General features: G+C 39.4%; 1 protein-coding gene across 6 annotated transcripts in view; it reads right to left on the reverse strand.

Moving 5' to 3' along the window:
* SDCCAG8 (SHH signaling and ciliogenesis regulator SDCCAG8) overlaps nucleotides 1–24,210 on the reverse strand; it is a 260,026-nt gene that overhangs the window by 198,814 nt on the left and 37,002 nt on the right. For all 6 annotated transcript variants that reach the window (XM_058309409.2, XM_058309410.2, XM_058309412.2 and 3 more), the window contains 3 exons: nucleotides 23,031–23,144; nucleotides 20,529–20,654; nucleotides 9,443–9,583 (listed from right to left, as the gene is read on the reverse strand). In XM_058309409.2, coding sequence (XP_058165392.1) covers nucleotides 9,443–9,583; nucleotides 20,529–20,654; nucleotides 23,031–23,144 — 381 coding nt within the window. The remainder of the gene's footprint in view (nucleotides 1–9,442; nucleotides 9,584–20,528; nucleotides 20,655–23,030; nucleotides 23,145–24,210) is intronic.

Consider the following 24,210-nt stretch of genomic DNA (forward strand, 5'->3'; position numbering starts at 1 on the left):
GATCAGGAGGAAATCAAGAAACAAATACCATTCACAATAGTAAATAAAAAAATGAAATACTTAGGAATAAATTTAACTAAAGAGGTAAAGAACTTATACACCAAGAACTATACAAGATTGTTCAAGGAAATCAAAGAAGACCTAAATAAATGGAAGACTATTCCTTGTTCATGGATAGGAAGACTGAACATTATTACGATGTCTATCCTACCAAAACTGATCTACACATTCAATGCAATCCCAATAAAAATCAACGCAGCCTTCTTTAAGGAACTAGAAAAACTAACTATGAAATTTATTTGGAAAGGAAAGAGACCCCGAATAGCCAAAGACATACTGAAAAAGAAAAACGAAATTGGAGGAATCACACTACCTGACTTCAAAACATACTATAAAGCTACGGTGGTGAAAACAGCATGGTATTGGCATAAGGAGAGACACATAGACCAATGGAATCGAATTGAAAGCTCTGATATAGAACCTCACATATACAACCACATAATATTCGATAAAGCCACCAAACCCTCTCAACTGGGAGAGAGTGGCCTATTCAACAAATGGTGTCTGGAGAACTGGATAGCCATATGTAGAAGAATGAAAGAGGATTACCATCTCACACCTTATACAAAGATCAACTCAAGATGGATCAAAGACCTAAATATAAGAGCCAAGACCATAAAAACCTTAGAAAGCAGTGTAGGGAAACATCTACAGGACCTTGTAATAGGAAATGGATTTATGAATATCTCACCAAAAGCACGAGCAGCAAAAGAACTAATAGATAAATGGGACTTCCTCAAAATTAAAGCCTTCTGCACCTCAAAGGAGTTTGTCAAGAAAGTAAAAAGGGAGCCCACACAGTGGGAGAAAATATTTGGCAATCATATATCTGATAAGAAACTTATAACTTGCATATATAAAGAACTCCTATATCTTGAAAATAAAAAGATAAACAACCCATTTAAAAAATGGGAAAAAGACTTAAACAGACACTTCTCCGAAGAAGAAATACAAATGGCAAGAAAGCACATGAAAAAATGTTCCAAATCTCTAGCTATCAGGGAAATGCAAATCAAAACTACAATGAGATACCATCTTACACCCATAAGATTGGCAGCTATGAAAAAAAACAGAAGAATACAAGTGCTGGAGAGGATGTGAAGGAAGGGGAACAGTCATCCACTGCTGGTGGGAATGCAGAAGGATCCAACCATTCGGGAGGACAGTATGGCGGTTTCTCAAAAAACTAGCCATAGATTTGCCATATGACCCAGCAATACCACTGCTGGGTATATACCCAGCAGAACTGAAAACAAGGACACAAACCAATATATGTACACCAATGTTCATAGCAGCATTGTTCACTATTGCCAAAAGTTGGAATCAACCCAAATGCCCATCAACAGATGAGTGGATCAATAAAATGTGGTATATACACACAATGGAATACTACTCGGCTGTAAGAACAAACACACTACAAACACATGTGATAACATGGATGAATCTTGAGAACCTTATGTTGAGTGAAGCAACCCAGACATTGAAGGACAAATACTACATGACCTCAATGATATGAAATAAACAAGCTGCCCTAGATAGCAAGAGACTGAACGATAGGCTTACAGGAAATCGGACGGTGGAGGAAGGATATGAGCCAATGTCTGCAAGGGTGGAATTTAAGACGAGATGGTGGTAAGTATGAACACAAAGAAGAGATAAAAGGGGGGCAAGGGGTTGCCTTTGGTTGGGGCTTTGCGGGTTTGAGGGTGACTGGGGAGGGACGGATGGGTAACGTTGCCCAAAAGTGGGGGGAGGGAGGGGTAGCATACGAACACAGGAGAGGGTCAGGTGTTGGTGGAGAGTAAAATGCCGAGAAAATCATATCAAAATATAATAAAGAGGGTTACCTGTTTAGAATGCTCGGAGGGGAGGGTATGATGCAGGACGGGCTCCTGGGGAATGTCTAAATGCTCATTCTGCCAGAGTGGGTGACACCATGGGGTAGAAACCCAAGTAGTGAGAGTGGGGGTGGACCCACATCCTGGGGAGGACTAATGCCATCAAATAGAGGGAACTGTATCCCTCGAGAGAAAGGGTGGCTCCCAGGGCATTGGGGCAGTTGAGCAAGTTAGGCCCTGAACACTATTCCATCTATCTCTGGAAGTGGCTCCTCAGGAAACGGAGGTTGGCTGTCACTGTGGGCACCAAGGTGGAAGGGAAAATGGACGTTAAATGTGTGGAACCAAAGTAAATGGGGGGTAAGAGAGGAGTTTCTTGAGAGTACACAAGGATGGATATAAAACATGTAATATTACACCATAACATATAGGAGATGACAGACTGATAATGTAAACCATAATGTAAAACATAGGATAACTAAAAATGTAAACTGTGTATCCTAAAGTATACACCATAATGTAAGCACAGATGTTACCTTGTTAGAAAGCTAATGTCTCAGACTCTGTACATCACTTTAAGTAAATATGATATGAATAGGGCGTAAGAGTATCACTGTGGAAGGGAAAAGGTTTTCTGGTGGATGTGTGGGAGTGCTGTATATTATATATATACATTGCTGTGGTCTAGGACTCCTGTGAAGAAAAGCTGAATAATTAGGGGGGGGAAAAAAAAAAAAAGAAAATGATAGGATGTGGAATTTTTTCAAGTCAACATTCTTTATCTAAGTTCTTTATCTAACTTTATCCAAGTTCTTTATCTATCCTTTAAACCCATCGCTATATGCCATTCCCTAGTAAGGGACCATGACATTATATTGGGCTTCAAATTTCGGGGAGTTCTGGATCACAGAGTGTTTCAACAATGGCAATGGAGGGATACTGGTATGGGATACCAATGACAGGTGATATATGGCTGACAGGGAGCTGTACAGAACATATGTCCAGGGTACATGGTAATGTTTGGATATACTCATAGTGGCAACAATTAAAAACCATAGCAGGGGGGGTACTGGGTTCCTGGCCAGTGGTGCTCTGTCGTGGTCCCTAGGGGAGCAGCGACAGTCTCCCAGGTACAGTGGCGGGGACTGGGAGGGAGTGAGGGTTCAACAGTGAGCCCCTGATGCTAATGACTATGCTTGTGAGCTGATAAGCCTAAAATAAGAACAAGGCCTAGAGCAACATTGTGCCTGGGAATTTCCTCCTGTCAGCCTTCATGTTACTCAAATGTGGCCAGTCTCGAAGCCAAACTCAGCATGTAAATGCAATGCCTTCCCCCCAGCGTGGGACATGACACCCAGGGATGAGCCTCCCTGGCAACGAGGGACCACTATCAACTACCAACTGATGATGCAACTGGAAAATGACCTTATACGGAAGGTTCAATGCGGATCAGCAGAATATCCACGTCTACATAAAATACCATGACTTTAAAATGCTGTTTGACCTAAAGTAAGGGGGAAATGAAAAGGAGAAATGAGTTTATATGGCTACGAGTTTCTAAAAAAGAGTCTGGAGGCTGGCAGAAGGTTTGCCCTCATGCACAACTGAGCAGAGTCAGAGAGACAGATAAAGCAGATACAACCCCCAGATATTGGTTCCTTTGAGGGCTAAAGAGACCCATGGGAGTTATGGTCATGGCCGATGGGGTTAACTACCAGGGCAGATGGCCCCTCTTTGGAAATGGTGTTTATGTGTGATGAATCTGGACTCAGATGGGATCTCCCTTCATAAGACTTTCATGCTAATGAGCTGGAGGTGCAGTTAATGTAGGGGTTTAAGATATATTTAGGGGATTTGAATCTCTGGATTGACAATGTGATAGCCAGGTCCTGAGCCTCAACAGACTCCAGCACCTACAATCTGATCTATTGGACTTACCACACTCAGCTAAGATGGAGTTGAAGAAGGACAACCACCACACCATGGAGCCTAGAGTGATTACAATTGAAAATGGGAGGATTGCATCCAGCATCCATGTGGAATCGGAGCCTCCTCTTGACATAGAGGTGCAATGGACACAACCAATCCAATGTCCACATAGAAGAGGTGGCATTGGATTGGGAAAAGTGGACATGGTGGACGATGGGTATGGGGAAAGGCAGGAAGAGATGAGAGGTGGAGGCGTCTTTGGGACATGGAGCTGCCCTGGATGGTGCTTCAGAGGTAATCACCGGACATTGTAAATCCTCACAGGGCCCACTGGATGGAATGGAGGAGAGAATGGGCCATGATGTGAACCATTGTCTATGAGGTGCAGAGGTGCCCAAAGATGTACTTACCAAATCCAATGGATGTGTCATGATGATGGGAACGAGTGTTGTTGGGGGGGGGAGAGGAGGGGTGGGGGGGTGGGGTTGAATGGGACCTCACATATATATTTTTAATGTAATATTATTACAAAGTCAATAAAAAAATTTAAAAAAAAAAGAAATGGAAGACTATATTCAAAGGGGCTGCATTGTTCTGCATTCCCACCAGCAATGTATAAGAGATCCAATTTCTCCACATGTTTATCAACACTGTCTCTTTTATTATACCTATCCTAATCAGTGAAAAATGGTACCTCCTACCAGTGTTTGATTCAATAATCAGAAGATGAAGGCTTTAAGGGGCATAAAAAGAATCTGCCAACAAAATAAGCCAAAAATGAAAGCTGTCACAGTAGAGCACACTGCGCACCGACACAGCCGTGAAAGACAATCGTGATGAGAAGTCCCTCCAAATGGAAAAACTATGAACAATGCACCTGTTTGTTCATTCTGCCATAAATATAGTAGGTCAGAAGTGTGACTTCATGTCCATGCAATTGATTGGATGAAAGGCCAGGTTCATAGAAGAAGCACGAGTGAAAATTTATGTCAAGGAGGTATGGGGGAAGAGATCTGTGGATAGACTTATCCAAATGGGCAAATGTGCAGATGTTTGCATCTCATGACAATGTTCACCAAAGGATGTCCTCATCAGAGAGTTATAAATAATAAATTGATAGGGTATTCACTCTCTAGATAGTATTCAGCCTATTTCCCCAGCCTCTTCTGTCATAACTTAATGTGTTAAAGAAAAAAATGACCATGGTGTAAGTGGTGGCAGGGATGAAGTTTACACATGGGCTCAGCATCATGGATTTCCACCCATGCAAACTGATTTCACTATAGCCACTGCTGACTCTGCAATCTACCAGCAACAGAGACTAACACTGTGCCCTGATATGGCAGCATTGTTAGAGTGATCAGCCAGCAACTAGGTGGCCAGGTAATTATAATGGACCACATCCATCATAGAAGGCACAGCACATTGTTATTACTCAAATAAACACTTAGGGAAGCAGACTTGGCCCAGTGGATAGGGCATCTGTCTACCACATGGGAGGTCCGTGGTTCAATCCCCGGGCCTCCTTGACCCATGTGGAGCTGGCCCATGTGCAGTGCTGATGTGCGCAAGGAGTGCCGTGCCACCCAGGGGTGCCCCCCGCATAGGGGAGCCCCACGCGCAAGGAGTGCACCCCATAAGGAGAGCTGCCCAGGAATGGCGCCGCACACATGGAGAGCTGACACAACAAGATGATGCAACAAAAAAAGACAGAGATTCCCATGCTGCTGACAACAACAGACACGGACAAAAAAGAACACGCAGCAAATGGACACAGAGAACAGACAACTGGGGTGTGTGGGGGGGGGAGAGAGAAAGAAATAAAATAACTCTTTAATAAAAATAGACATTTAATACTGTAAAAAAAAAAAACACAAAAAGCACTAAATAATAAAAGACAGGTAAGTTGGGTTATATTGAAATTCAATTCATGAGATAAAGGAAGGGAGGGAGGAAGGGATAGAGGGAAAAAGGAAGGTAGGCAGGCAAGTAGACAACAAGGCAGTTTTAAGGCAAGCCACAGAGTGGGGAAATAAACTTACAATACATATAAACAACAGAGGGCATATAAACAAAATATATAAAGAACTCCATAAATAAATGTCAACTAATTCAATAAAAATAATGAGCAGGATGGTGGAACATGCACCTCACAAACGAGGATACCAAACAAACAAAAAATAAATGAGAAGATATGAAACCACACTAGTAATCAGTACAAATGAAAACCACAATGACAAAGCACTACAAACTCACAAGAAAACCTGACAATAATGTGGTGGCAAGAACGTGGAACAATATTATCAATCATATGTTGCTGGTGGGAATGTAAACTAACAAAACCACCTTCGAAAAGTGTCATTACCTATATAAGTTGAATATATATATATATATATATAAGGATGAATTGTACTCATATTGAATAAAAGAAATCTGACAAAAGAATACTTACTAAAGGATTCCATTTATATTATGTGTAAATAAAAGAACTTATCCAGAACATTTATGGATGTATGCTTGAGCAATTACCATAAAAAACAAAATAGTAATAGTTTTAAGTGCATAAGGGGCACTGACTGAGAGGGGCATTATCTTTTGAGGCAAGATGTCACACTTCTTGACCCTGTGACAGTTACATGGGTGTTTATTTGAAGCTAAATCATTGACCTGTATATCTCTGTCTTGTGTACTTTTCTGAACGTGTATTACATTGTGTGATTAAAAAATGTAAAGGAGGAGGGTGTAACCAACTAATGTACCTATCATAGAATGCTACTCCAAGGTTTGTTGTTCTCCGGGCCTCGCCAGGCGGGGCCAGCGGGTTTGCTCTCTCTGCTGCCTACTTCCTGCTCAGCCACTTATGCCGCCTGCTCCACCCCGCTGGAGCAGGGGAGATAGAGGGCGCGTGGAGAGGGTCGGTAGGAGCCGGACCGGAGAGGGCGCACTGCTGTGCCGAGGTTACCGCGGCCGAGGAGAGCCCAGAAGAGGAGCTGAGCAGGTAAGGACGCACAGAGACTTTCACACACAGGGACCGCTCTGGAGATGCAGGCTCGTGGCGCAGGTCTGGTTTACGGAGGAAGTGCTACAGCTTATATGGGCAGGGAGAGGGGGTTGGTGAGGCGTGGCGAATCTTTATAGGTTGCGGCGTGGCGAATCTTTATAGGTTGCGGCAAGGTGGTGATGTCGATAGGCTGTTGGATTCCTGTTACCAGGGGAAGAGGAAGACTTAAGTTTGGCGCGCGCAGGGAAGGCAGCGCGAGCCGACGCCATTTGGCGTTATCAGCCATTTCAGGAAGAGCTGTTGCTGCATGCCTACAAAGGTTCAGGAAGACTAACAGGGGGAGGTTATTCACGACCTTAAAAAGGGAAGGCTTAGTAGAATCCAGGGGTGGAAGCCCAATCGAAGCTTGCTGAAGAAAGAATGGCAGGTGAGGAATGGAGACATGAATACAGACAACTGGAAAGTTTTGGTACAAAGGGGAGCTAAGATGCAGAGTGATAGCTGAAGGGGACTGTAGAGTCCAGACAATATATTTGGTGTTTGTTTACTTTAGTAGAAGCCACTAAAGCATACATTCTGCTCAGAATAACCTGGTCAAGAGGTAAAAATGATACAAGAGTAAGAGGAGGTATATATACAAGAGTGAAACCCTTGGAAAAAGTGAGAGGTTTGGGACACAGAGCACACAAATGCAGAGTTTGACCTTTCATATGAAAAGAAAAAACCCATATGTATGACTCTATAGCAGTCACAAACACAATACTAAGAGAAGACATTCTAATGGGGGAGACAGGGAGGGTGGCAGTACGCAATCAGGGAAGGATGAATAGGAGATATGCAGGCTGGAAAACATTTTGAGAAGTAGTGGAGGAGAAGGAAACATTTAAGATCGGGATGATTACATAAATTAACAGTTCTTCAAAGAGCAATTAAAGTGGGTAATACATTTATGAAGCAGCAAGTAGTGAGTGGTCTCCAGTGCCTAGAGTTAGATTTGTGAGAGTGGTAAGAGTAGAATGAGAAATGAGTCTGGAAAGGTAGTTTGAGGCAAACTGGACAGTTCAGGAGATGGATCTTTAACACTATCAGTATTAAGCAGCTGTCATAGAATTATTCAACTGTAAAAAAAGATGCAATTCAGTCTTTTTAGGTTTATTTTTAAGAAAGGTATTATTTGATAGACAGTAGAAAAAGTGTGGAAAGAAGAGGGAGATTAGAGGGAGAGAGAGCCTTTAGGAAACTAATGCCTGAGGCTAATGAATGCATGGTGAACTGTGATTCATTAGTTGTCTCTTTTCTTGGAAACATTCCATTTACGGTGTTATTCTTACTCTTTCATCATTGCTGATCAATTCTGACATGTTAAATTTAATGTACAGAAGGGTTCAAGATAGCAAGAAGGGGAGAAAAGGTCTGTAATGTTGATTAAAGGATTTAAAATATCATTTTGTATTAAAATAGAATTCATACCAAGTAATTTCTCCTCCTGGATTAAGTTCCTCTTTTCTACTTCCCTCAATCCTGCTTTTCAAGCTCTCCTTCCCCAAGAGTTCCCATGACCACGGTGCCAATATCTACATCAGCACTTTTCACTTTACTGCTATTTATTTGCGTCTTTCTCTTCTATAAGCCTGTGAGTTTACAGGGCAGAGCAAAAGTGGCTTCCTCATTTCTGTATCTCCATGACACTGCTGTAAGGCAGGTACTGAATAGATAATAGATGGGACATTACTGAATAACAATAAACGGACCTAAGTGAGAGGAGACGGAATAATACACTGTTAATTAACTGGTAACCTAAAGAGACCAGACACCTGAGGGGTTAGAATTTTTCAGTAACAATGTTTCTACTAAAAATGAAGCTAGCATGGATGTTACAACATCTAATGCTACTCAGGCAGACAGCCAAGAATCTGAGGGTAGAGGAACAGAGTTCAAACAAGTAATCAGATTTCATAAGGTTATAAAACTATTCAGTTTATTATTCAAATTATCTTTTGTATACATCATTTGGTTCTTCTGACACTCTGGTGAACCAAAAATGCTTGGATTCATGATGACTGAATTTGTAATTTCAATTCCTTTCTCCTCTCCCCTTACAGTGTGGGATTTTACTGTCACAAAGAGAGTTCAGCTCTCTTTTCTAAATTCTGTATCCTTAAAAATTGTTGGATCTAAACATAAACTTTAAGTTATGTCTGCCAAGCACAATGCTGTACTAGAGACATCATATTCTTTTAGCATATCTGGCAAGTACATTCTTAAAGAAATGCATCAGACTCTTATTAATCATTTGACTCTTAAAAGAGGCCTCCTGCCTCTGTTTAAAAACCCTGCTGATAACCTAGCTCCCCAGTTAGTTTTCCTATTTAGAGGGGAAGTTCATTAGTCAGGACAACCAAGCTTGACAGTTTTTTAAAATTATAAATTAACATTCTATCTTAATCTTCAAAATAAAATGATTCCCTCCTATTAGTTTTGAGACAATTAAATTTGTGGATGAAAATAATAACATCTCATAAAATATTAGCATTTAATCATCAATCAAAGCCAAAACACCTTCTATCTTAAAACATAACCAGAAGAGGTGAGCCAAAAGCACCCACATACTCACCAGTTCCAGCTTCCATTTCTCAGCCTCAGTAGCAGATGCATCTTTGACCAGCTCTGTGTGGCTGTAGAACAATGGTTTCTTGGCAGCTTCATCCACCCCAGAAGCATCACCTGTTGCAATCCAAGAATTCTGCATGTTTTCCTAAAAGAAAATGTGCCACTAATTGCAATTGCCATTGAGCTTTAAAATAAACTTGCACATTTTACAAATGGAATATTGATCCTTACCTAAAAGGAAAGTGAAAAAGCATATGCTTCTACACCACAACTTAAGAATCATTTTAATTTTAGGCTATTAGGGTCATATTGTATAACACAGGTGTTGCAAACTCAAGTATCTATAGGTACAGGCAATAATGCAAATAAGCAAGAGAGCTGGATATCAGCATATACAACAAGAGAGGAATAAAGGGTTCAGAAATTTTCTACTTAAAAAAACTCCTAGATCCCTGAATGAGTACATATGCCAAAATTTAAAATAATTAGCATATTTATAATATAATAACTTTTGTTTCAAATCTTGAAAAAATACTTCAATGAAGAGAAATTTGATAAGGAAAAGTTATAAAAATGAAGACAGGAATGAAATATAACATACTTAACATGGCTTTAGTTTTCAACTATAATTTGCTGGGAAGCGGCTGTGGCTCAATCAGTTGGGCTCCCATCTACCACATGGGAGGCCCTGGGTTTGCTTCTCAGGGCCTCCTTGTGCAGGCAAGCTGGCCCGTGTCTGTGGAGAGCTGACAGCTTGAGCCCACGGAAAGCTGGCACAGGAAGATGACGCAACAAAGGGAGACAAGCAGACACAGAAGAACTTGCAGTGAATAGACACAGAGCAGACAGCAAGCAAGAGGCAAGGGGGGGGGGGGCGCGGGTAATTGAATAAATCTTAAAATATATATATATATATATATATATAAATCTGTTTCTTCAAATTCTAGGTCATAAACTAGTTTAAAAGCTAAACATCCTGTTGGCTCCCATCCAAACTCAGGGCTAACATGGAGAGATAAGAAAGAAGAGGGTCCTCTCTTCTGTTGGTGGTAAACTTCAGCTCTGGCAAACAAAGATGGTTTGGTTCAATATTGACAAGCTATTCCTGATACATGCAAAAAGGCAGTCTAAATAGAGGTTAGAAGGATGGATCTGGGGAATCACACAATTCCAGGCTATAGCTCTGCTTTGTCACATTCTATTATTCCAGGTTAGAGCCCTGCTTTGCCACATTCTATCTTTCTGACATTAGACCAGTTACTTAGGCTACTTAATTACTGTGTACCTTAATTTACTCATTTGAAAATAGAGACAGTAACACTTGCCTTGTGTGATTATTGTGAAATTGAAATGAAAAAGTAAATAAAGTGCTTGATACAGTGCTGGGCACATTATAACCATGTAGTCATAATTAAATAGCAGTTCTCAGTATTAAACATTTCAATTACTTTTCAAAAGAAGGCATTAAAAACACTGAACATTTATAACATTGGCAAGATCTAACATAACATTGCAATTGATTTTTTAAATATATTTTTTAGTTTTAAAAGATATAGATCACACAAGACGTTACATTAAAAAATAAAGGCATTTCCCATATACCCCACTCCCCACATCCCTCACTTTTCCCACATCAACAACTTCTTTCATTAGTGGTACATTCATTGAATTTGATGAAAATATTTTGGAGCACTGCTACACAGCATGCATTATAGTTTACATTGTAGTTTACACTCTCTCTCAGTCCATTCAGTGGGTATGGCAGGATATACAATGTCCAGCATCTGTCCCTGCAATATCATTCAGGACAGCTCCAAGTCCTGAAAATGCCCCCATATCACACCTCTTCTTTCCTCTCCCTGCCTTCAGCAACTTCCATGGCCACTGTCTCCACATTAATGATATAATTTCTTCCACTGCAAGAGTCACAATAATTCTATAGTAGAATTCCAATAAGTCCATTCTAATCCATACTTTATTCCTCAATCCTGAGGACCCTGGGATGGTAATGACCACTCTACCTCTCAATTGAGAGGGGGTTTTGATCCCACACAGCTGGTGAATGGGACTCTATAAATGACTTATAAAAAAAGGGTAAAAGGGTTCAATCAAAATTTAGCATTTAGTGCATCAAAGGATATTATCAAGAAGGTAAAAAGATAACTTACAGAATGGGAAAAATATTTGGAAATCATCTATCTGATAAGGGATTGATACTCAGAATATATAAAGAAGACTTATAATTCAAAACCAAAAAACAAACACAGTTAAAAAATGGGCAAAGTAATTGAATAAACATTTCTCCAAAGAAGATAAACAAATGCCCTATAAGTACATGAAGAGATGCTCAGCAACTTTGGACACTAGGGAAATGTCCATCAAAACCACACTGAGATACCATTTCATACCCACTAAATAGCTACTATTTAGAAAAAGGGAAATTCAAGGTGTTGGTGAAGATGAAGAGAAAAAGGAACTCTCATTCATTGGTAGTGCAAACGTAAAACAGCACAGCTGCTCTAGAAGACAGTTTAACAGTAAGTACCGGGAAACGGACTTTGGCCCAGTGGTTGGGGCGTCCGTCTACCACATGGGAGGTCCCCGGTTCAAGCCCCGGGCCTCCTTGACCCGTGTGGAGCTGGCCCATGTGCAGCGCTGATGCGCGCAAGGAGTGCCGTGCCACACAGGGGTGTCCCCCGCGTAGGGGAGCCCCACGCGCAAGGAGTGCACCCGTAAGGAGAGCCGCCCAGCGCGAAGGAGGGGCAGCCTGCCGAGGAATGGCGCCGCCCACACTTCCCGTGCCGCTGATGACAACAGAAGCGGACAAAGAAACAAGACGCAGCAAAAAGACACAGAAAAAAACAGACAACCGGGGGAGGAGAGGGGAATTAAATAAATAAAAATAAATCTTTTAAAAAAAAAAAACAAAACAGTAAGTACCTCAGTAAGGTAAGTACAGAATTGTCATATGACCAGGCAATCCCACTTCTAAGTATACCCAAAAAAATTGAAAGCAGAGACTTGAACAAGTATTTGCACACCAATGTTCATAGCAGCATTATTCACAATTGCCAAAAGGTGGAAACAACCCAAGAGTCCATCAACAGAAAAAATGGATAAATAAAATGTGATATACATACACTGTATATTACTCAGTCATAAAAAGGAAAGTTCTGATACATGCAACAATATAGAAGAACCTTGAAAACATCAGGCCAAGTGAAATAAGCCAGACACAAAAGGACAAATTTATAAGATTTCACTTACATGAAATACCTGAAATAAGTAAACTCATAGAGACAGAAAGTAGATTACAGGTTACCAGGGACTAGGGTCAGGAAAGAATGGGGAGTTATTGCTTAATGGACACGAGTTTCTGTTTGGGGTGACAGAAAAGTTTCTGTAATGGATAATTGTTGTTAATAGCATGATACTGTGCGTGCATGCAATTAATATCACATATGAAAGTACTTTTAAATGGGAAATTTCCCATTTTATACATATTACTCTAATAAAAATTTTAAAGGGGTTTAAAGGGAGTATCTACTGATCTAATTATATTTAAGATATTCTAACAAGTTTTATTCGACTTAAAATCCCCTAATACAGCAACATGCATGCGTTGCTGAAATTAATTTACCTATACAAGAAGTGGAAGCAACAATTCTGTAACAAGAAAATAAGAGAGAAGATTAATATTAAAATAGATACCAAGAAACTACCTACACTGACTCAAGAAGAAATAGAAGATCTTAACAAATGAATAACTAGTAAAGAGATGTGAATCAGCATCACTACCGATTAGGGGAATGCAAATCAAAACTACAATGAGATATCATTTCACACCTGTTAGATTAACCACTATTAAAAAGTCATAAAACTGTAAATGTTGAGAGGATATGGAAAGAGAGGAACACTTATTCACTGTTGACTGTTTGTTCACATGGAATTATATAACATAGGGAAACCTCATGTAAAATATGAATATTGCATATATATTCATAATATCTGCTTTTATAAGATAAATACAAATAAACTTGAGAGAGAGAAACAGAATAGCAGCTATGTACAGCAGGGGAGACAGAGACTGAAGAGTGAGGAGTTTGTTTTTATTTGGTTTTTGTTTTATTATTATTATTACTGGAATAATGAAAATGCTCTAGAAATGACTAAAGTGGTGAAAGCACAGCTATCTGATTGTACCAAATGCCACTGATTATACATTTTGGATAGATTTATGCTTTATTAATATGTATCAAAAAATTGCTTTGCTAAAAAACATGGATCGAAGACCTAAATATAAGAACCAGGACTAAAAAATTCCTAGAAGAAAATGTAGGGAAGCAGCTTCAGGATCTTGTGTTAGGCAGTGACTAAGATTCTTAGAGTTTATACCCAAAGCGCAAGAAGCAACAAAATAAAAAAAAGGTAAATGGGATCTCCTCAAAATTAAAAACTTTTGCACATAAAAAAACTTTGTCTGGAACCACACATCCAATAAGGGTTTAATATCCAGAATTATAAACAAGTCCTACAGTTCAATAATAAAAAGACATACAACCTATTTATACTATATATGGGCCAAAGACATGAAAAGACATTTATCCAAAGAGCACATACAAACAGCTAAAAAGCACATGAAAAGATACTCAATATCACTAGATCTTAGGGAGATGCAAATGGAAACCACAATGAGGTACCTTACATTCAGCAGAATGGCTACTATTAAAACAACAGAAAATTACAAGTATTAGAGGGTTTGTGGAGAAACAGGAACATTCCTTGCTGGTGGGAATGTAAAATGGTGCAGCTGCTGTGGAAGTGTGGCAGTTCCTCAGGAAGCTAAATACAGAACTACCATAAGACCCGGCAATCCCACATCTAAGTACCTACCTGGAAGAACTGAAAGCAGGGACTCAAACCGATATTTGCACACTGATGTTCGTAGTGGCATTATTCACAACTGACCAAAGACTGAAGCAACCAAGTATCCATCAACCAATGAATGGATAAACAAAATGTAGTATATACACACAATGGAATGTTAATCAGCCGTAAAAAGAAATGAAATACTGCTGTATGTGCCAATATGGAAGAACCTTGAGGACATTATGCTAAGTGAAATAAGCCAGACACAGAAGGACAAATATTGTATGCGCTCAATGATATTAAGTAATTATAATAAGCAAATTCATGCAGTTAGAATCTAGAATATAGGTTATCAGGGGATAGACTGGGGTTAGAGGATGGGGAGTTGATGCTTAATTTGTACAGAATTTTTGTTTAGGTTGATTATAAATGGATGGTAGTGATGGTAGCACATTATTGAGTATTATTAACAGCACTGAATTATATAGGTAAATGTGGTTAAAAGGGGAAACTTTAGGTCATATATGCTACTGAATAAAAATTAAAATATAAAACATAGGATTGTATAACACAGGGGACCCTATTATAGAAGATGGACTATAGTTTATAGTAGAAGTATAAGAATATTCTTTCATGAATTATAACAAATGTACAGCATTAATTCAAGATGTTATTAATAGGGTGGAATATGTTACACCTAGTATAAAGTATGGACAATAGTTATGAGGCAGGTTAGCCAGGAAAAGAAGGAGAAGACAAGTTACAACATGGCTGACAACACATGGCTGCAAGACCTCACTGAGACCTTAGTTCAGGGACCTTCTATTGGCCCCAGATATTCTAAACAGGCCTCATAGGTGGGGTAACCAATAACAGCTGGGGCCTGAAGTAGGCTAAATAAGAAATCAACAGATGGATTGGGAACCTGGCAGGGAGTCCACATGGACATCAGTATACCCAAGATGGCTGCTGGAAGACCCTCACGAGATTCTGCCATCGAGAATGAGACTTCCTCTGGAAGCCAGGGGAAGCCCCAGATATTCACCAAGGACTTTATCATTGGGCCCTCCTTGGGGATTGATGGGTGGGGTGATCTATCAAAACAGCGAAGAGCTGGGACTCCTCCCCTGCCATTAGCGAAGGGGCAGAATAATTAATCGTTTAAAAAGCAAGTGCAAATGCTTTTGCTCTCTCTTGCCTTTGCTCTGTCCCTGTGCCTGTTCGTGCCTTATTCTGGCTTCTTGATCCCCGCCTGGATCAATACGCAAGTAAACCCAGGGATTTATAATCTATAATGGGGAATTGTAGTAGATAAATCAGCCTGCTTTATCACTTTTCAGCCCCTTCCTCTCTACTTAGGACTCCTGATCTGTTATTTCCCCCCATTTCACTTCCCTCCCTACCTTAATAAATTACTGGCCTAACCTGATGAGCTCTTGAAATTCATTTCTGCAGCATAATCAAGAACCTAGACAGGGAAGCGGATGTGGCTTAACAGATAGTCCACCTACCATATAGGAAGTCCAAGGGTTTGATACCCAGGGCCTCCTGGCTCATGTGATGAGCTATCCCACACGCAGTGCTGCGGCATGCAAGGAGTGCTGGCCCATGCAGGGATGCCCCGCGTAAGGGTGCCCCTCGTGCAAGGAGGCACCCCTGTACAAGAGTCAAAACCGCAGCCCGCCTAGGAGCAGCACCACACACACGGAGAGCTAACGCAGGAAGATGATGCAACAAAAAGAGACAAAGATCCCCAGTGCAGCCTGTTGAGAACACAAGTGGACACAGAAGAACACACAGTGAATGGACATAGTAGACAACGGGGGCGGGGAAGGAAATAAATAAGTCTTAATAAAAAAAAAGAACCTAGACAAAACTCATTTACAGGCTCATCCCCTTAGCATTACTGAGGGGGAAGACTAATTAACCGTTTAAAAAGTAACTACACAAGGCAGACTCGTTTTCTCTGCCTAGAGGAGCCACACCACCCTTCTCTCCCATCTCACAGAAAGCTTTGTTCTTTCCCCCATTTCCCAAAACATTCTTTTTACTGGCCTAACTAAACTGGCATGTTCTTAAATTCATTTATGCAAAATGGCCAAGAAGCTAGAGGAGTCCAACACTTCCCTGTCTTCAGTTAATAGTACTATTTTAATATTTTTTCATCAATTTTAACAAAGGTAATGTGAAAAAAAATTAAAACAATTACAAAATGTGCTATCATCAATTTTAACAAATATTCCACACCAATGTAAGTCGTTAACTGCAGATGGTATATGGGAATCCTATATTCTATGCATGATTAGTCTGTAAACCCACAACTTCTCTAATAAAAAAATTAAAAAGAAATAAATATAACTAAAAAACATACAAAGTTTCTATTCAGGGCTACGGAAAAGTTTTAATAATGGATGGTGGTGATGGTATTATAACACGCGAATATAATTAACAGCACTGAACAATATATTTGAACATGATTAAAAGGGGAAATTTTTCCTAGCTTTTAACTATTAGAAATTCTTTAACAGTTTTCCTTTGAGTCTGTGAGGTCGTACCCCTGTAGCCCTGAAGGGTCACTGTATTCTGCATGTATGCATGGCATGATGCAACTAATTTAAGAGTCTTTCGTAAATAAAGTTTGCATTAACTATAAAAAAAAGGGGAGGGGGAATTTTAGGTTGCATACATGTGACTAGAATAAAAATTTTTTAAAAAATACCTGGAAACCATACAACACAAACACTGAACCGTACATTAAACCATGGACTATATATAGTTAATAGTACAGTTATAATCATGTGGTTTTATCAGTTGTATCAAGTGTACCACACTAATGCAAGATGTTAATAATAAAATGGTATGGCACTTTGAGATTATTTATGAATGCCAAAAAGAGAGATTATGTTTGCAAACTGGTCTGTTCCCCTGGCCGTGATACCCTTTGATTTTATTAGATTTAGCTGAAATGTCTTTGATTAAATTATGTTAAGATTAGGGTTTTGACTTGATTACATCAGTAGAGTATAACTCAGGTTAAGTTCCCCCTCCCTTGGTGGGCTATAAAAATGGACACTCGCTCAAGAAGACACACAGAAGAAGACACGCAGAAAGGAGAAGGCTCAAATAGCTAAAGACCCGGGAAAGAGATGAGCCCTAAGCCAGCCTAAGGGGGAGACTAGAAGAAGCCGGGACCTTGGAGACTTAAGAGGGAGAAGGAAGGAGAGACCATACAGAGATCACCCACCATCTTGGTTCAACACGTAGCAACAGACTTTGGTGAGAAAACAACCTTGAGTTGGACTCTTTAGGGCCTTGTTAACTATAAGCTTTTACCTCAAATAAAAATACCTTTGATAAAAGCTGATAGATTTCTGGTACTTTGCATCAGCACCCATTTGCTGACTAACACAGGTGGTATACGGGAATCCTGGACTTCATGCATGATTTTTCTATAAACCCACAACTTCTCTAATTTAAAAAAAAGATATCAAGGTCCCAAGACATATCTACAATAATCACTTAAATGTTCGGACTGCATTTTAGTTCATGTGAATGTTTTAAAGAAAGGAAACTTCTCTAAAACCTTGTCCTTTCTAAATGTATGGCTGTAGTTTTCTATAGCAAGTTTCCTTTGTTCATACTGTAAGGACATGTGTGCTTTTACCACTATTTCCTTCCCCTTTTGCATTACTCACTTCTCTTGCCCTCTGATTCACTTGTCTGCATAATTTCCTTTCCTGTTCACTTCCCCTTCTTCTACTTCTTTGCTATTATATTGTTGTAGAATTTGAGAGAGGCTCAATTATTTGTGTATAGAGAGGCCAGGACTCAGGAATGATTTTGAGAAGGAAAAATGGTTTATTGAAGGCTGGCCGGACTCGGGAGCTTTCAGTTTGAATCCCGAGCCCTGAACAAGATTTTCAAATGTCTTTTATACCGGGAGGAAAGGCCAAATGGTCGCTTTGTTTCAGTTCAATAGGCTTCAATTAGCATATATATCTTCCACATCTTAGGTAAGCTTTTAGCATGGACTCCAGACATTCTAGATAAGCCTTTAGCATATTTGGTTTTCGCATTTCCCCTAAATACTTAAAGTTTATAGCCCTTGCATTGTTAAACTGTTTCCTGGGACTGGAGCAGTTGCCATTGTCCCTAAGGGCATGACTGCAGCCTCTTACCGTTCCACACCCACAAGTCAAACAGCTTGGGTTATCTCTGAAGAGACAAAGAGCCTTCCACCCATAGCCCACATCAATATAAATATTGCAGACTATGAATAATTGAGTCACTATTAGCTAAGTGACTATAAATTTGAAAGAAAATTCATATAAAGAATCTATTTATTTTTAAAATGAGCTACTCCTAAGCACTTTCTGTTTGGCTATAGCCTCTTCACACTGGCATTATCATAATAAACTGAGACTGAATTTTTAATCATTAATAATAATTATCTAAATCTTCAAAAAAAGTTATATAGTGAGGAAAAATTATTGATCACTAACTAAAACATAATTACTAAGAAATAAACCAAACTACTAATTACTTTATTATTCAACGTTAACAAAATCACCTGCATCTAAATGGCAAATTTCAATATACATACAACTCAAGGTTTATAAATGTTTCAGAGGGTTTAAAAACAAACAAAACACTTTGAACACAAAAGTTAGAGGAAACATAGCTAAAACAGTAAGACAATCATAGTTTTCTTACAAGAACTGATTTGCTAATGACAACTAAGTCAAAACCACCAACGCCAATTGCAAAGTAAAGCTGTAACACGCCAAGTATTAAAACTTCCTCATGGAACCTCAAATTTGTCTCAAAAAGCAGAACAAGCTGTGATTCACCGCCTCCTATAACAAAAGAGAGCAAAACATTTTTGAGGCAAAAGTACCTAGGAGAAGACATAAGGAAATACCAAGTTTAAATGCTACTTAAATATCACCACAAGAATTTTGCATTAAGAACTAAAGCGATCATCTCTATATAGTCCAGGAGTTCCTCAAAATGTGACCCATTAATATTATAATCACTTGGGGAATGTGTTAGAAATTCATATTCCTAGGACTCAACCCAGGTGACCTGACTCAGACTCTCATGGGACAGAGCCCAGGAATCTGCACTGCCAACAAATACCTTGAGTAAATATCATGTTAAAGCCTACTAATATAGGTCAATCTTATCAAATTACCAAAATAGAAACTGAGGACCCACAAGATTAAGCCAGAGAAAGCACTCCAAAGTTACTTGCTAAACCCTAGTTTTCTCGGCACCGTGCTAACTTTGGTCTCCTGACCCTGAGGCCAACATCCCTATCTGCTGCATCATGCTGCTAATAGACTTGCTGCATTTCAGAGCTCAGGGGAAACTGAGAGAAATCTAACAGAAACTAAGAAACAGAAACTCAACAGAAACCCAAAGTTCTGAACAGCTTCTGGATGTAGCACAAGGCCTCAAAGTCCTTCCAATAGAACACATGTCCTGTTTTCAGACCTGCTCTTTCTATACGGAAGAAACATAAATGGTATGCTCAGCAAAGAAACAGGAGTAGAAATTGGGCAGCACTGCATCACTGCATTTGAGGACTCATTCCACTGCACTGAAATTTTCATTTTTGAGGCTCCGAGAGAATCCCAGCTTAGTACTTTTGCCAGACTTCAAGAGAGACTCTAAACAGTTCAGAAGGGTGAAGGAGAGGGCAAGAAGGAAGGTAAGCATAACTGGGACAAGATATACTTTTGTCTTAGGCTCAAATCTTCCTCTCAAACAGCACTGTAAACTTTTTATCAGGCTAATTTTTAGGTTTGTCACCTTTTTCCAATTAAGCAAACTTAGATCATAATATATGGCTTAAAGAAATGTTCACAGGGAAGAAGATATGGCTGAAGTGATTGAGCTCCTGCGTACCACATGGGTTCGGTGTCCACTGGCTCCTAAAGAAACGAGCGAGACAGCAAGCTGATGCAACAGGCAAGCGTGGTGAGCTGATGCAAAAAGATGACACAACAAGAGACACGAGGAAAACACAATGAGAGGCACAACAAAGCAGGGAGCAGAGGTGGCTCAGGCAATTAGGTGCCTCCCTCCCACATCCGAGGTCCCAAGTTCGGTTCCTGGTGCCTCCTAAAGAGACAAGGAAGACGAACAAGTATAGCAAGTGCAAACAATGAGGGGGTGGGAAGAAATAAATCAATAAATCTTAAAAAAGAAATGCTCACGGAAGCATCCAGAAGTGTTTGTTCTCTCATTGTCTCCTCTCCTCTTTGAGATTTTAGCTCTTGCTGTAGCCTGTCATTTTCGAGTACAATTACCTGTATCCTACTTTTCATTCCAGAGAGTTCCTCCTATAAAAAGCAGAAAAAAACACCAAATGTGTTAAACATTTTGAAGAACTGCTTTTATTTGTTGATTACTAGAGAACTCAGCATGTTACAAAGCATGGACACTTTCTATCAATTTCTTGGAATACTACAATAATACTGAGACAAACAGAGCAATTCAAAGATCAGCTGCCAAACAATAAGTTGTATGGCAGAGAACCTGCTGATGGCTATTTCTCACAACTATGTGGTTTCCCCAAGGCATTAAGTCTTACAGAAAGGGTTTAATTAAAAGACTTAACTAAAGGATTTTTAAGAACCAGGTAGACTGCAAAAGTATACGGTAAGATATATTATCAACATATGATCAAATGCCAATAACTTTTTGAAAACTGAAAGACAACTAAAAAGGAAGACACTGTGAGATAAAAAGACGTAAAAAATTAAGATGATTATCTATAAATGGATAGCCAGTCCATGTGAGTAAAACAGTTCGCTGGAAAGAATGTTTCGTTGGTCTTGCAGGGTTTTGTAAAACCAAGAATTACAAATAAATAACATTAAATTAGTATTGAGCAGCATGCAGCATTTCACTTTATGAAAAAATATGTCAGATCTATATAGATGCATGGTACAATAATTAACTTCATCTTCATTACTAGTGTAATCAAAGTTATTATGCAAGATATGCAAATTTCTTTCAATTATTTTATTCAGGAAAAATCAAAGCTGCAATTAAAAGCTATAATTAAAAAATATTTCTAGTCCTCTTCAACATTACACTCACCCCATTACTCTTCTGTTAAAAAGATCAAATTTTACACTGACTTTCAAGGTTTCTATTCCACTTTTCCAGTTCCATGTTAATTATTTCTAGAAGGCATTCTCCACTGCAGAAAGATAGACGCAATGCCTCACGGCTCTCACAAAGAAACCATGTTCATCCTGAATATACCCTTTCACTGTTCTGTTCAGCCTTGGAAGTTGTTATCTCACTTCTGCTGATGTAAATGACAGGACTCCTTCAAGACTGGTTCAAGATCTTTCTCTCCCCAAAAAAACACACCTGAAGATACTAGCTTTCAGTAACTTTCTCTTACTAAGATCATAGTTTATATCACAGAGTAAAGGGCTACATTATATTCTCTCCTGGGCTGCTGCTGGTGGTGTCTGGAGGTAACAGCACTATCTTTCCAAATAAATGGCGAAGTTAATTCTGTTATGTATTTTAAGTGTTACCGCCATAGCATATTAGGAGTTAATAGATGCTTGTTAAAGAAATGTCTCCTAGGATTATTTCAGAACAATGCCGCTCTATTAATGATTATATCCTGTAAGAACAACCAGAAAATAACACACTAAAATCAGGAACTCTCTTGTAAAGTTAAGACAATGAAACATTCACAGCTACTTAAATTACATACTGATCCTGCACCTTAGAAAAGAAGCCAAAATGTAATCTATGATGCAAAAGATGTCAGTAGCTCTTATAAAAACATCACACCATTTAATGATATACTGACATTGATTTTAAAAAGGAAGGAAAAAAAACTAAAACACTAACATACTTTAAGAAGGCAGAAAAAATGGTTGATAGCATTAATGACCTCACTAAACTGCATATGTAATAGTTGAGCAGTCCAACCTTCTAAAGTTACAAGCCACAGGTGATGCTTTTGGCTCCTAGAGCATTACTCTAAGTATCTCCTATGAGCCATTCTTATCATCTGAGGTCCAGGAAAGGTCCTTAACGATGACAACAGAGGAGATTTAGTCTACTAGAGTAGAGTCCCTGCTTGTTGAACCAAGCTTCCATGCTTGCTGAACAAGCGTGGGAGAATGACTGGAATCAGTGTTCTACAGAGTTTATCATCAGCCCGACTAAAGTAAATGGAGTAGGAAGGAAAAATTCTGAAACACAAAAGTATAATATCAAATAATTAGGCCTAGTTAAAGACTGATGAGAAATTTAACCATCAAAAATGGCATGGCCAAGAGTCTTTATCCCCATGCCTGACATTCTTCTCAATCATACAAAGATAGCAATTGTCGATGTGTAGCTACGACCATGAAGATTAATGGTAGCAAAGTTTTACACAAGGTATAATTCAGATAAACTTTAGTTTAGGTAGGTTTAAACTCTCAACAAGAAACTTACGGTAAGCAACTATGGCTCAAGCAATTGAGTTCCTATTTACCACACAGAGGACCTGGGTTGGATCCCTAAGACCTCCTGCTAAAAAAAAAGAAAAGAAAAGAAAAAAGGAGTCCCAGACCTGTATGGTCAGGCACAAGACCCCTGCACAGCACAGAGAGGCACAAGGCCCCCACATGGCAAAGAGACGCACCAAAAAGATGATGATGTAACCAGATTAAAAAAAACAGTAAGAAGAAACTTACCTTGCAGAACTTGACTTCTGCCTCTAAATGATGAATGTATTGAGACTGGTCATTAATGATAGGAACAAGATTGTGCACAGTAGGCATATTGGTGTCTTCATATTCTGATGACCTCTAAGGTAAAACAAAAAAAGTAAATATGTTTGGATTTAGCAAAGAATCAGTATAACCCCTCCATACTCAATTTAGCACTGATGTGATATATACATTGGGAAGTGTGCTGCTTTGACTCTTTCGTGGACTCCATAAATATATGTTTTTAGAGTGAATCCATTCCTGTGGGTGTGGACTCACTGAAAGTAAGCACTCTTGGCAAGGAGAATCTTAAGATGTGACCCACCTCATTCAGGGTGGATCTTAATCCTCTTACTGGAGTCCTTCATAAACAGCAGACTAAAAAACCACAGACACAACAGTAAAAGCTGCAGTGACAAAAAGAAGCCACAGACAGAGCAGCCTAGGGCAGAACTAGCCACAGGCCCAGAGCAGAGGAGAGGGAAGAGCAGGCTGCCATTATGCCCTGCCACGCGCTGATCGCCCACAGCCGGGCTCCGAAAGAAAGCCTCTTTAGGTGATGCCGCGTGTGCCTGACTGTCCACACCTACAACTTGGTGAGATGGCATCTTTTGATGATGCCTTGATTTGGACATTTTCACTGCTTTGGAACTGTAAGCTATTACCCTAATAAATTTCCATTATAAAAGCCAACCCATTTCTGGTATATTGCATTGGCAGCCTTCAGCAAACTCAAATAGGAAGAAACAGATCACTCTGTAGCTAATGGTATTTCTTATCTCTGTCATATAAATTCCATAAGTGGACAAGATTTAGGGGCTCTATTATCATATTTTAAAGATGAAAAGTGAAAGTGACTATAAAAAGTGCATGGCAAATGTAAAAATGCTGGGGTAGTCTAATTGGCTTCGGATGAGTTGCTATTCGAGGATGTTATTTGAGCCATCCCCTTCAGTAATGCTGAGTTACAAGGAGACAACTTTTTCTAAGAAGCTGCCATGGAAGAGGATTACAAGCTAAAACTGCAGAATAGGTCCCTAAAAAGGATTCTTAAGACTAGTTTTTGATGCCAAGTGTGTGTCAACAAAAAATTCCACCTCATAAAGGGCACATTAGCAAAACACTTTTTTTTTTTTTTTTTTTTAGTGTTTAGTACCAAGGCAAG

This window comes from Dasypus novemcinctus, chromosome 13 (assembly GCF_030445035.2).
Source record: "Dasypus novemcinctus isolate mDasNov1 chromosome 13, mDasNov1.1.hap2, whole genome shotgun sequence".
NCBI classification, from domain to species: domain Eukaryota; kingdom Metazoa; phylum Chordata; class Mammalia; order Cingulata; family Dasypodidae; genus Dasypus; species Dasypus novemcinctus.